The sequence below is a fragment of the Tenrec ecaudatus genome, chromosome 2 (genome assembly GCF_050624435.1).
Source record: "Tenrec ecaudatus isolate mTenEca1 chromosome 2, mTenEca1.hap1, whole genome shotgun sequence".
NCBI lineage: Eukaryota > Metazoa > Chordata > Mammalia > Afrosoricida > Tenrecidae > Tenrec > Tenrec ecaudatus.
Genome location: NC_134531.1, coordinates 54,650,803 through 54,663,142, shown reverse-complemented (window position 1 = coordinate 54,663,142; position 12,340 = coordinate 54,650,803). Strand labels below are relative to the sequence as shown.

Here is a 12,340-nt window from a genome sequence, read left to right as displayed (position 1 = left end):
GTTAAGAGATGTATCGATATCATGTGATATATATATCACGTGATATATATATATAAATATTTATATTTATATATTTACTATGGTCTTTAGAAGTAATGTCTTTGGACATGCCATCAGGAAGGAACAATCAATCCTTAGAGATGGCATCATGTTTGGTTAAATAAAGGGTCAACAAAAATGAAGGAAGCCGTCAGGGAGATGGATTGATACAGTGGCTGCAACATAGGGTTTGACGAGCTGTGATTTGGGCGGAGCAGTAGAATCAGGCAGTGCTGCCCTCTGTTATGAGGTCCCGATGAGTCTGAGTCAAGGCGATAGCACCTGAGATCCATCAATCCTCTTGGTGTACAGAGCTTTTTGATTACATCATGTCATGTTATTTGACACTTGATACTCACATACATTTTCATTCTGTTTATTGCTAGCTGGTCTCCTCCACTTATCCTACCCAGTTAGTGAAGGAATCAGTGATTTTTCATCCTCCTAGAACTGGGGAGGCCGAAAGCTAAACATAGGACCTCAAACCTTATCAAGAGATTGTCCCTCTTCGGAAGACGCAATTCCCAGTCATTTGTTTTGTGTTGCTCTCTTTGAATTTGTGTGTTTGTGAACATAATCCTCAGAGGTGAGAACACAAAGTCTGTGAAGTGTAAATAGACCATCTTGAAGGTTATATCAGAGGCTTTATGAAGGGACTGATGCTAAGCTTTCCCTGCCTTTGGCGGTTTAACGTCTGTGCTAAAATGTCCATGGCAAGCTGCTTCCTGTGAACTGAATGGCCAGATCTATTGGCCTATTTTATGGACTAACAGAGAGGCATAGAAGAATCCATGGGCTTGCTCAAGGTCAAATAGGTCACAAGAGACAGACTTCTGGAGTGTTGAGATAACGGGATGGAGTTTTTCTTCTGAAAATGTATGAGGAGTGTTATTTCCTATGCAGGGATAAATCAGTCTGCATCTATTAGAGGAGCGTAGCCCACGGTCTTTGAAAGAGCATGTTGTGCAGCAAAGAACTTGGAAATAAAGGTGTGTGGACCCCATGGGGACAGAACAAGGCAGAAAGTTGTTGTTTTTCGCTTACACACTTGCATGGTCAACATCCCAGACCGAAGAACACGGAGAGTTCAAAGCCACTTACCCAAATCTGAAGCTTGATTCGCTTTTCATTTTTGAACACCGTCTTTACTTTGAAATCAATCCCAACTGTGCTGACGAACGCCGAGGTAAAGGAGTCATCCGCGTAACGGAAGAGAAAAGACGTTTTCCCCACGCTGCTGTTGCCGATGATGAGCAGTTTGAACATGTAGTCAAAGTTCTGATCGGAGGAGTCTTTCTGGCCGTACCTGGTGTCTTGGGCAGAGGCCATCTGAGGGACGAACAAAAGAGGTGCGGATCAGTCTCCCACATTCCTAGGAAGCTAGCCGCCCACTCCTTATTGGCCTTGCCAGAAACAGCTGTCAGAAACCTCAGGAGGCAAGCTGAGCAGCCCCCAGCCTTCCTCGGATGCCTGTATCCATGGCAATCATTCCCTGCTGGAAGGGGGACCAGCACATCTTACAGCTCTTTCCAGCTGTGTTGGTGTTTGTCTGTGCTCAGCGATCAGCGCCAATCAAAGACACCAAAGGAGACTTCAGTAAGAGTAACACGAAACGCAAAGAGATGAAGAACGGGTAGGAGCGGGTGGGCCCTGGCACTTTGTATTCTCGGGAAAGAGACACCAAAGTGACTGCACAGCAGGCTGTTTCTTCCTGAATTATTTGAATTATTAGAGTCTGTCTTATTTCCTAGGGAACTACACCCAGAGCGGATTTCCATTTCGTCTCCTCACATCACATCCAAACAGCATCCAGATACAAATCGCAGTCTTCTCCACATCGATAGCAGTGGTGGTGGCAAACGCATATGGTTCAGACGATATACCAGGCCCTGATCATTAACTTAACTCTCATTACAACCCTATGAGGTGGTACACTTATTTAGTCATGTATTAAAAGGAGGGAATCGAGGCATGGGGTTATTAAGATATACCTTTTAAGTTCACATAGGTAACAATTAATGGAGGCCAGATTCAAATAAGTCAGTATAATACTAGAGTCCATATTCTTAACCCCCATACTCTATTGCTGAGGATGATAAGAAGATATGTAGGAGGCTTTCAAAAAGATATGAAGGCTTAAAAATATTAAAAATACAATGAAAATATACTGATATTTTCCCATGAACTTTGGATGTCTCTCCTTGCCCCACATAAGTGTACAAAAATAAGTTGTGGGAACTAAATTTTGAGGTATATCTATCAATTAAGTATTCTTTCTGGGATTGCCTCTACCACTTATCAGCTTTGTGAACTGGAGATGGTTATTTTATATTGGTATACCTTGGGATCCTCTCTAACTTAAATGGGAACACACCCAAACCCACCCCCCCCCCACACATATATGAAACCCTAAACACTTGTGAAAATAATAGATGATATATGTAAAGTATCTGGTATAGACCACCAGTTCTCAAGCTGTGGGTCACGACCCCTTTGGGGGGTCCAATGGCCCATTCACAGGGGTCACCCGATTCCTAGCAATAGCAGAACTACAGTTATGAAGTAGCAGTGAAAATCATCTTCTGGTTGGGAGGGTCACCACAGCATGAGGAACTGCATTAAAAGGTTGCTACATTTGGAAGTTTGAGAACCACTGGCATAGGCTAAAGACTGAGTTTTATTATTAATTCTAGATATTTGGGTTACTATTTATTTTTCCCTCATTTTTTGTAATGATAATTTCAATATCCATGAAAAATAATATATATAATTTGGCTCAATATAGATTTTTTAAAGAATAAGACATCTCATCGATTAATGATCTATCTATCACCTTGTTTGTGCTCGGCATTCTTTGGGCATTGCTGCACTACCCAATATGGCAAGCAGTAGTTATACAGGGATATTTACATTCAGATTTAAGTCATTAAAATTCACATTCCAATCCACTCACCGCCTTTCAAAGGTAAACTAAGCAGTCACATGTGGCCAATGGCTACTATATTGGGCAGCAGAGATATATAACAGTGTTATAATTTTAGAGATTTCTATTAGACAGTGCTTAGTGAGTGCTTTGTTTTCTTTTCGATAAAAACTGATTAATAATTATACCTTTCTCTTGAGACAAAGAGGGAAAAGAGAAAAACACAGTAACTATCGTTCAACCTCATCTAAGGCATTGGGACCCTGAAATCAGAATTGTGTGAGTGTGCATGTATGTATGTGTGTATGTGTACCTATATGCCTTTGTCTTCAGACAGTGAGATAACAAATACTTATTGCCACCCAGGGAATAAGAACAAAAAGAAATTTTAAATGCAAAGGGCAATAAAGATCATTGCATTTCACTTTTTCCTTTTAAATGTAAACTTAAACATTTCTCTTTTTATGTCCATGAAACCACACCTATCCAGTAATGGTAACAATTTTCAATAAGTGTCTTTCAGTGAGAAAAAATAGAACCCCTAAAGTAGGTGGGCATCCCCGCCTTCCTTCTGTCTCAAGAGTCCCTGCAGTAGGCCAACCTCCCCCCACAGCAACAGCCAGACACGAACAAAAGCTTGACTACAACTCATGTTGGTATCAGTTTCAGTAATGTTGTCTTAGTCCAATAATTTCTGGAGGTCCAGAAAAACAGGTAACTGCTCTTTGGCACTCCACTTGCTGCATACTTAGCCTTTTCACCAATGAAATCTTTCCCTCATGCAGTCACTAAAATTCAACCAGGCTTGCAAATGGCCTTTGTTAGCAAGCTCCTCCCATCTTGTCCATCTTTTATGGATTCGAGGTGCTTGGTTGATAATGGTCAGCTAAGACAATTTCATAGCGGGACCCTAGGAAATTCCTGTTGCTGTTAGTTGCCATCATGTTAGGTCCAGCTTATGACCACAGAACAAATCCCTTCCTGTCCGCACCTTCTTCACCGATGTTGATGTGCGGGAGTCTGTTGCTACCTTGCAACGGAAACGCTGGAAGTACCGAGTCCAGTATCAGAAGTGCACACAAGTCACCAAGTGCAACAAATGGGTGGCTACATTACAACAAATAAGTATAACAAGTACACTAAGTACAACAAATGGGTGGCTACATAACTTGGATCTGCACATTTAGCCAGCTGGATACCTACCAAATATTACACCCATATCCCTAAGGTGGTATACCAGCTGAGTCCTGTGGATCCCCAAGGTGACTCAAAACAATGTGTTAAATATTATTGCTATACGACCCAGGTTCTATTCCAAAATTAGACTGACTGAAAAAAATCCACAGCATTGCAATATAGAATGTCGGCCTGCCACTGTGAGGATTTGCATAGAGAAAACCGTAGGTAGCAACATCTTCAATTTCAAGGACTCATACACCTTGCTGCGCTGGCAGCACAGGAGAGAGAAGTACAAAGGGAGTCTAGGATTAGGGGAGATGGGGATGGTGGAGGTGTGCATTCAGTACAGCTCTCAGGGCAGGGTTTCTGAAGAAGTAATTAGAAGAGTAAACTAAGCTGCTTATTTTTTAAGGTTGTCATTTCGTTTTACTATTTCCTGATTTATATCCCTAATAAAATTCACAAAGAGCCAGGAAGATGTGTGCTGGGAATGTATGTGTGGGTTAGAAAACCCCCAGAACAATGAAATAAATCTTCCTTCCAAAGATGGAGAAGGCAGCAGCCCTAATCTCGCCGAAAACAGAAGTGAATGACGTGACACCACATGGTTGTCAAAGGGACACGTAGAAGAGGCGATGCAAATTTACAGACACCTCTAAATACGAAATCAAGGGCGCAGTTTCAAAATGGGCAAACAGAACCAAAATTTGAAAATATATATAGGCACGAAGAAACCTCCCAGAGAGCTAATTGAATTTCACAGAAGTTATATATAAAATAAAATATAAAATAACTCTTCAAAAATCACATTAATCTTGAATGTCAATAAGGAAGGAGTTGTAGAGTTTGCAAAGACTTTTCAGGGTAGATTCATGTTCCTCTCCCCTACTGCTGAAGAGTCCAGGTGAGGATATTGCCAGCACACAGAATTCTAGCCCAGTCTTTCACCCGAGTGACAGGAAGTTCATGGCACTGTGAAGAAGCTTATTTCCATTGCTGAACATCTCCAAATATTATAAATTTCTTTCTTAGATTGGAGTTAAAATCCAACTGGCTGTAACCTTTGCCTTTACACTCTTCTTTCTGAAGGTAGAGAGTCAATTTCTCTAACTCTTGCAGAACTGCAGGTATATAAAGAAACGAGGGGTACTGCTTAAGAATTTTCTTCTGCTGTTTGAATGATCCCAATTGTTTAAGCCTCTTCCCCACTTCCCACTGGACATGCCCTAAAATCCTTATTCATCTTGCTAGGTTAAAATGGACATTTGTCTGTGTTATCCAGGTCCCGGGTATATATCCCTATTCATCACAATCTTCCAGATATTTATCTAGCCAGTGTAAGGTACAATGAGACTATGACATTTATTTAACAGTAAAGTCTATTAAAATTCTCATCTCTGTTTTGGTCATTAAAATTTGTGCACCTAGGGAAGTGGAAGTCAGGTCAATAATGAAGAGAGCATCCTCTTTGAGATTCTTAGAGTAAGGAAGGAAGGGTCAGATGTATTACTGTTGTTGTAAGGTAACTTCCAGTTGACTCTGACGCATATTAACCCTTTGTACCATAGAATAAAGCACTGCCCTATTTTTCACTATCCTCAAAATCGTAATCCAAATGCATCGATTCTTCCTTGTCTTCCCTATTCATTGGCCAGCTGTCACATACACAGGAAGAAAGGGAAACACTAAGGCTAAAGACAGGTGCACCTTAGTTCTGAGAGTAACATCCTTCCTCTTCAACACTTTAAAGAGGTCTTTCAGAGAAGAATTACCCAATGCAATATGTTATGTGCTTGCTTGACCATTTCTTCCATAGGCATTAATTGCAGACCCAAACAAAAGGAAATCCTTTACAATTTCAATCGCTTCTCCATTTATCATAATGTTGCTTATTGGCTCAGTTTTTTTGGGGTTTCTGCTTTTTTTATATTAAGTTGTAATCCATACTTTTGGTAGTACTCTTTAATTGTCATTCGTAAGAACTGCGAGTCCCGTTCACTTTTAGCCAGGTAGGTAGCATCATCAGCATATTTTACATTTTACTGAGCCATCATTGTCAAAAAGCCTTGTGCTAGTGCAATTACAGATAAATACACTGTTATAAAATTAAGAACCCAGAAGTAAATTCCTCTACCTACAAACAGCAGGGCCTCTGGTTTTGGGTAAAGAGCCCAAATCTATTAAATGGGAAGGAGATAGTCTCTTTAACAAACAGTACTGGCAAAACTAGATACATATTTTCTGAAGAACAAAACAGGAATCATACCTTACACAAAAACAAGTTCAAAATGGATCAAAGATATAAAGGTGGGAAGAACTGGAGGAAATTATGCTAAGAGAACTAAGCCAAGCCCAAAAGGAAGAGTACTACATTAGTCTGCTGAGGTAAACTCAAAAATCAAAATCAAAAGGGGCATAGGGAAGAAGATGCAGTACACATATGTCCCTGGGGTGAGGCCCAAGTAATATGGGAGGGGCCAGACTAAACTCAGGGATACCATATGGGATACAAATGGTAGCCCATTAAAAGGGAGGATGGAAAAAGGTATTTGTAGCCCAGGGAACAGGGCACTAACCCAGACAAAGGGAAGATGTTGATAGTGTTTCCACAGGGAAAGAGAGATCAGATTTCAACCCAGAGCTCCAGGACAAGAATGCAACACACTGACATGAAGCAGGGGACCGATAGAGAGGCCTGAGGAGCCAGCCCCATTACCAACTCAGTGTACAGCACCACCCTCCCCCCAAGAAGAATTCGCTTCAGAGGACAGCACTGATGCTACAGCTCAAGAAGAGGGGAAGAGGGATTGGTCTGGTCAGAGCATACAGGAGCCAACAAAGGGACATGGGGGAAAAAAAGAAAAGAGTGACGCACATCCTGGTTCACCAAGCCCTGAGGACAATGTTCCTGCTCAGAACGGCAATGCACAGAGATGACCACAGGGCCGGCCCCACCATGGGACACAGCATTCGTCATTGACCCATAGCATCATTGGGGACAACACTAGAGACACACAGCAGGAATTGTGCCTGCTATGAGCTCACCACACTGAAACCAGCCTCTGGGGGCATGCAGCAGAGCAGCGGGGGAAGCAGAGCAATGAAGTCCCCAGGGATAGAGGTGCCAGGGCATGGCACCCCATCAGGCTTGACTGCACCCATGAAGGAAAACAAACAGACCCTGAACTATTCATATGTTTATGTGTGTTGTTGTTGTTGTAGCTATTGTTTTACTTTCTGATGTTGCTTCGTGGTACTCAGTGATGTGACAGTACATAGCATGTCTACCTGGAAGGGATAGGCGGAAAAAACAAGCCAGAAGAGAGAACAAAGGGGTTGACTGTTCAGGGGGGGGTATGGGGGAAGGGGAGGTGGGGGAAAGGAAGAGGGTGTCAATAAGCTCAGGGACAAGGGAATAACAAGTGATCCACAATCAGTGTCAAGGAGGGTGTGGGAGGTCTGGCAGGGCTGGATCAAGGGCAATCTAACCGAGAGGAAGTTCTAAAACCCAAATGAAGGCAGAACATGATAGAGGGACAAGAGGAAAGTACAAAGAAACAGAGGAAAGAACTAGGAGGCAAAGGGTAGTCATAGAGATTTAAATACAGGCATATAAACATGTAAATATATTTATATACGATGAGGGGGAAATAGATCTATGTTCATATATTTATAGGTTTAGTATTAAGGAAAAAGATGGACAGTGGGCCTCTGCTCAAGTATTCCCTCAACACAAGAACACTTTGGTCCAACATTTCGGCAGTCTGAGATGCTCACCTGCCTGGCACGATCACTGATGACAGTGGGTGAACAAGCAAATGTGGTGAAGAAAGCTGATAGTGCCCAGCTACTGAAAGATATAGCACCTGAAGTCTTAAAGACCTGAAGATAAACAAGCAGCCATCTAGCTTAGAGTCAACAAAACCCACATGGAAGAAGCACACTGGCCTGTCCCAACTCGATTGCTGAGGACAAAGCGGGTGCATAAGCAAAAGTTGGAAAGAAAGCTGATGGTGCCCGGCTATCAAATGATATAGCATCTGGGGTCTTAAAGGCTTGAAGACAATCAGGCGGCCATCTAGCTAAGAAATAACAAAGCCCACACAGAAGAAGCACACCAGCCTACCCCTTCACGAACGCTGAAGACAAAGCGGGTGTATAGGCAAATGCAGTGAAGAAAGCTGAGGGTGCCCAGTTGTCAAAATATATAGAATCTGGGGTCCCATAGGCTGGAAGATAAACCAGGGGCCATCTAACTGAGAAACAACAAAGGCCACATGGGAAATGCACACAAGCCTGTGAGATGACAAGGCATCGAAGGGATCAGGTATCAGGCATCAAAGACCAAAAAAAAAAAAATCATAGCCCTGTGAATGAGGGGGAGTGCAGAGTGGGGACCCAGGGCCCATCTGGGGGAAATTGGACATCCCCTTGCAGAAGGGCTGTGGGGAGGTGACGAACCAGTCAGAGTGCAGTGTAGCAACAATGAAACATACAACTTTCCTCTAGTTCTTGAATGCTTCCTCTCCACCACTATCATGATCCCAATTCTACCTTACATATCCGGCTGGACCGGAGGATGTACACTGGCACAGATAGGAACTGGAAATATAGGGGATCAAGGACAGATGAACCCCTCAGGATCAATGGTGAGAGTGGTGATATCGGGAAAGTGGAGGGAGAATGAGGGAGAGTGAGGGAGAAAAGATGACAAGGTCTATATATAACCTCCTCCCTGGAACATGGACAGCGGAGAACTAAGTGAGGGAAACATCGGATGGTGGAAGATATGATAAAATAATAATTACTTATACATTATCAAGGGTTCAGGGGGAGAGGTGTGGGGAGGGAAGGGAAAATGAGGAGCTGATGTCAAGGGCTCAAGTAGAAAGCAGGTGTTTTGAGAATGATGATGACAACATCTGTACAAATGTGCTAGACACAAATGATGTATGTATGGATTGTGAAAAGAGTTGTATGAGCCCCTAATAAAATGATTTTTTAAGTAAGGAAACTAGGTTTTAAAAATCAGTCACTTTAGTAAATAAAGTATTACATTAGAATAAAAAAAGATATAACGGTAAAACCTAGATCTATAAAGATAATCAATTAAAAATAGGAGAAAACTTAGGGGCCCTAATACATGTCATAAATATACTCTCAACGCTCATGGAAGACAAAATGGAAGATGTGAGTCCTTTAAAAATTCCATACTCTGAGTATCAAAATATTCCACACACAGAAGTAACAAGATAATCCACAGGCTGAGAAAAATTGGCAATGACATATTAAAGAAGGAATAAATCTATAACATTGACAGAAAACTTCACCACTTCAACAAGAGCAAGACAAACAATCCAACTGAAAGAATGGTCAGAGGCCACGAACAGACACCTTACCAAAGAAGACAACCAGGCAGCCAACAAATGAAGAAATGCCCATGATCATTAGCAATTTAAGAAATGTAAATCAAAACGAATAAACATCACCTCACCCTAGCATTAATACCCAACTAAAATCCATTTCTATCAAGTCTATTCCAACTCATATAGTTTCTAAGGCTATATATACTTCTTTACACAGACAGATAGCCCTACCTTTCTCCCAAGCAGTGGATGGTGGTTTTATACTGCTGACCTTGAAACTGACAGTGCCACAAGGGCAAAGTTAAAAAACAACAAAAACCCTAGAAAGCAACATATCTTCGTGAAGAGGTGTATGAAGACACGGGACGCCTCATGCACTGCTGGTAGGCGTGTAAAATGGTGTGCCAACTGTGGAAAGTGATATGACTTATCCTCACAAAGTTACAAATACCATACCCATGTTTACCACAGCACTGTTCACAATACACACACACAAAAAAAACTGAAAACCCAGAAACAATATCAATGCCCATCAGAGGAAGAATGACAAATTAGCTTTGGTATATATTCACAAAGGATTACTATGTACTAATGAATACCGCTGACTCTATGAAATGCCGCATAATGTGGGGGAACTTGGAAGACAGTGTGCTGAGTGAAATTGTTGTCCTTGAGTGCCAGCGAGTGGGGTCCAACTCACAACGATACAGCTTTATGTAGAACAGAATGAAACACTGGCCTGCCTTGCACCATCCCGGAATTGTCATGTGCGAGCCACTGTAGCTGCCACTGGGTCAGTCCATCTGGTGGAGGGCCTCCCTCTCTGTGGCTGCCTCTCTACCAAATATAATGCACTTCACCAGAGGCTGGTCTCTCCCAATAGCACGGCCAAACGACACTAAACAAAGTCTCACTATCCTTGCCTCCAAGGAAGAATCTGGCTGTACTTCTCCAGGACAGATTTGTTTGTTCTTTTGGTAGTTCCTGGTGCTCTCAATCGTCTCCCCCCAGCACCATCATTCAAAGGCACTGCTTTTCCTTTTGTCTTCTTTATTCAGTGTCTGACTTTCACACACACACGAGGCAAACGAAAATGCCAGGGCTGGGTCCTCAAACAGACATCCCTGCTTTTCCATACTCCGGGAGCCCTAGTGACGTAGTGGTCGTGAGATGGGCTGCTGACTGCAGTCACCAGCCGTCTCCACAGGTGAAAGGTGGGGCTTTCTCCCCCCTTAAATAATTAGAGTCCTGGAAACTCACAGGGGCAGTTGACCCTTTTTTAAAAGGTAGCTATTGCCACAATTGACTCTACGGTAGTGAGTTTGGGTGTTAGTTTGGTTCCAAGTCTCTTCTCAATCCAGCCTGAACCTCTGGCAGCTTCCCGTCAACGGACTGCTGCAACCATTGTGGAACGCTCTTCAGCAAAATGTTGCTTGCATGTGACATCAATGACACTGTTCTATGAGCATTCGGTTGGGTCACCTTTCTCTGAAACGGGTTCAAATATGGATCTTTCCCAGTCAGTTGAGCAAGAAGCTTTCTTTCAATTTTCCTGGCATAGATGAGCGAGTGCTTCTAGTGCTTCATCAGCTTGCTGAGACATTTCAGTTAGTATCCCATCAATTCCTCGAGCCTAATGCTTTCGGTGCAGCTTAAACTTCTTCCTTGGGTACCATTGGTTCTTGCTCATTTGCTGCTGCTTGAAATGCCAACTAATTCTTTTTGTTACCAAAACAAAACAAAACACCTTAAAATAGTTCTTTTTGGCACAGTGACCATATTTAAGGGATTACCAAAACAAAACAAATCCGGAATTGCACTGGGTAGAGTGCAGTTATTTTCGTAGTACGCATTTTTCCAGCTAGCCGAGCATCAGCAACACACTCTGAAAGTTCTCTCTGGTTACGGTGACATTTTCTGTAAAAGTAGTTTCACTTGAACCTCATTTTTTGTGATGGCTGATTTCAGAGAACAGTGCACAGCTGTGAAAATTTCTTTCTTGCTCGGGAAATGCCGTATAAACTGTTGTGATGTTGAGCACAGCTTACAAGGACAGCAATATGGGAAAAACTTAAGTCTACGTGTGGTATTTTTGTTTCAAAAAAGGTGAAATGTTGACTGATGACAAACCTTATTCAGAACATTCATCAGCTTCCCAAGTAGATGAAAATGTCGACTTGTAGTACACTTGGAGTCAGCCTGTTCATCAAGCTTTCTATTTAGAGGTTCTGAAAGATTGCGTCACAATGTGGGAGAAAAAGGCCTGATTTGTGGCAGACAGGGATCTGATTTTACCACCATGACAATGCACCTGCTCACATAGCCACCTCAGTGCACCAGTTTGGGCAAAAAAAAAAAAACCCCGCATGCCTCTCTTGCCCCACACATCTGACTTACCTGACATTGCTTTGTGTGATTTTTTTTTCTTGAATAAAGAGGGACATGAAAGGACAGTGATTTGATAACATAGAAGAGGGGGTGCTGTCAGCCATCCAAACAGATGAGTTTGAAAAATGTTTCTAAGAATGAATCACAGATTTGACAAATGTATTGATAGTAATGGAGAATACTTTGAAGGTGATAAAGTTGTTTTGCAAAACAAAATTTAAATACAAAGCTTTGGAAAAAATCTCGGATTTGGGGGGAGGGGTGGTCCCCCTCATATTTTATCCTCTTTTGATGCTCCAAGGACAGGTTTTCACACACAAGCAATGGTTATCAAGGGGGATAGGTGAAGAGAAAGTCATTAGCTGGAAGGTAAATGAATGTCAATGCGGTGAAGGGAGGGTAAGAATCTAAAGGAGGGAAGGAAGGGAAAATGACAGAGGCCAGC

General features: G+C 42.3%; 1 protein-coding gene across 1 annotated transcript in view; it reads right to left on the bottom strand.

The window, feature by feature from the left end:
• Positions 1 to 1,368, bottom strand: part of RAB3C (RAB3C, member RAS oncogene family) — a 304,608-nt gene extending 303,240 nt beyond the window's left edge. The window contains exon 1 of the mRNA XM_075543027.1: positions 1,141 to 1,368. Within this exon, the coding sequence (XP_075399142.1) occupies positions 1,141 to 1,368 (228 nt within the window). The remainder of the gene's footprint in view (positions 1 to 1,140) is intronic.
• Positions 1,369 to 12,340: the final 10,972 nt, after the last annotated feature.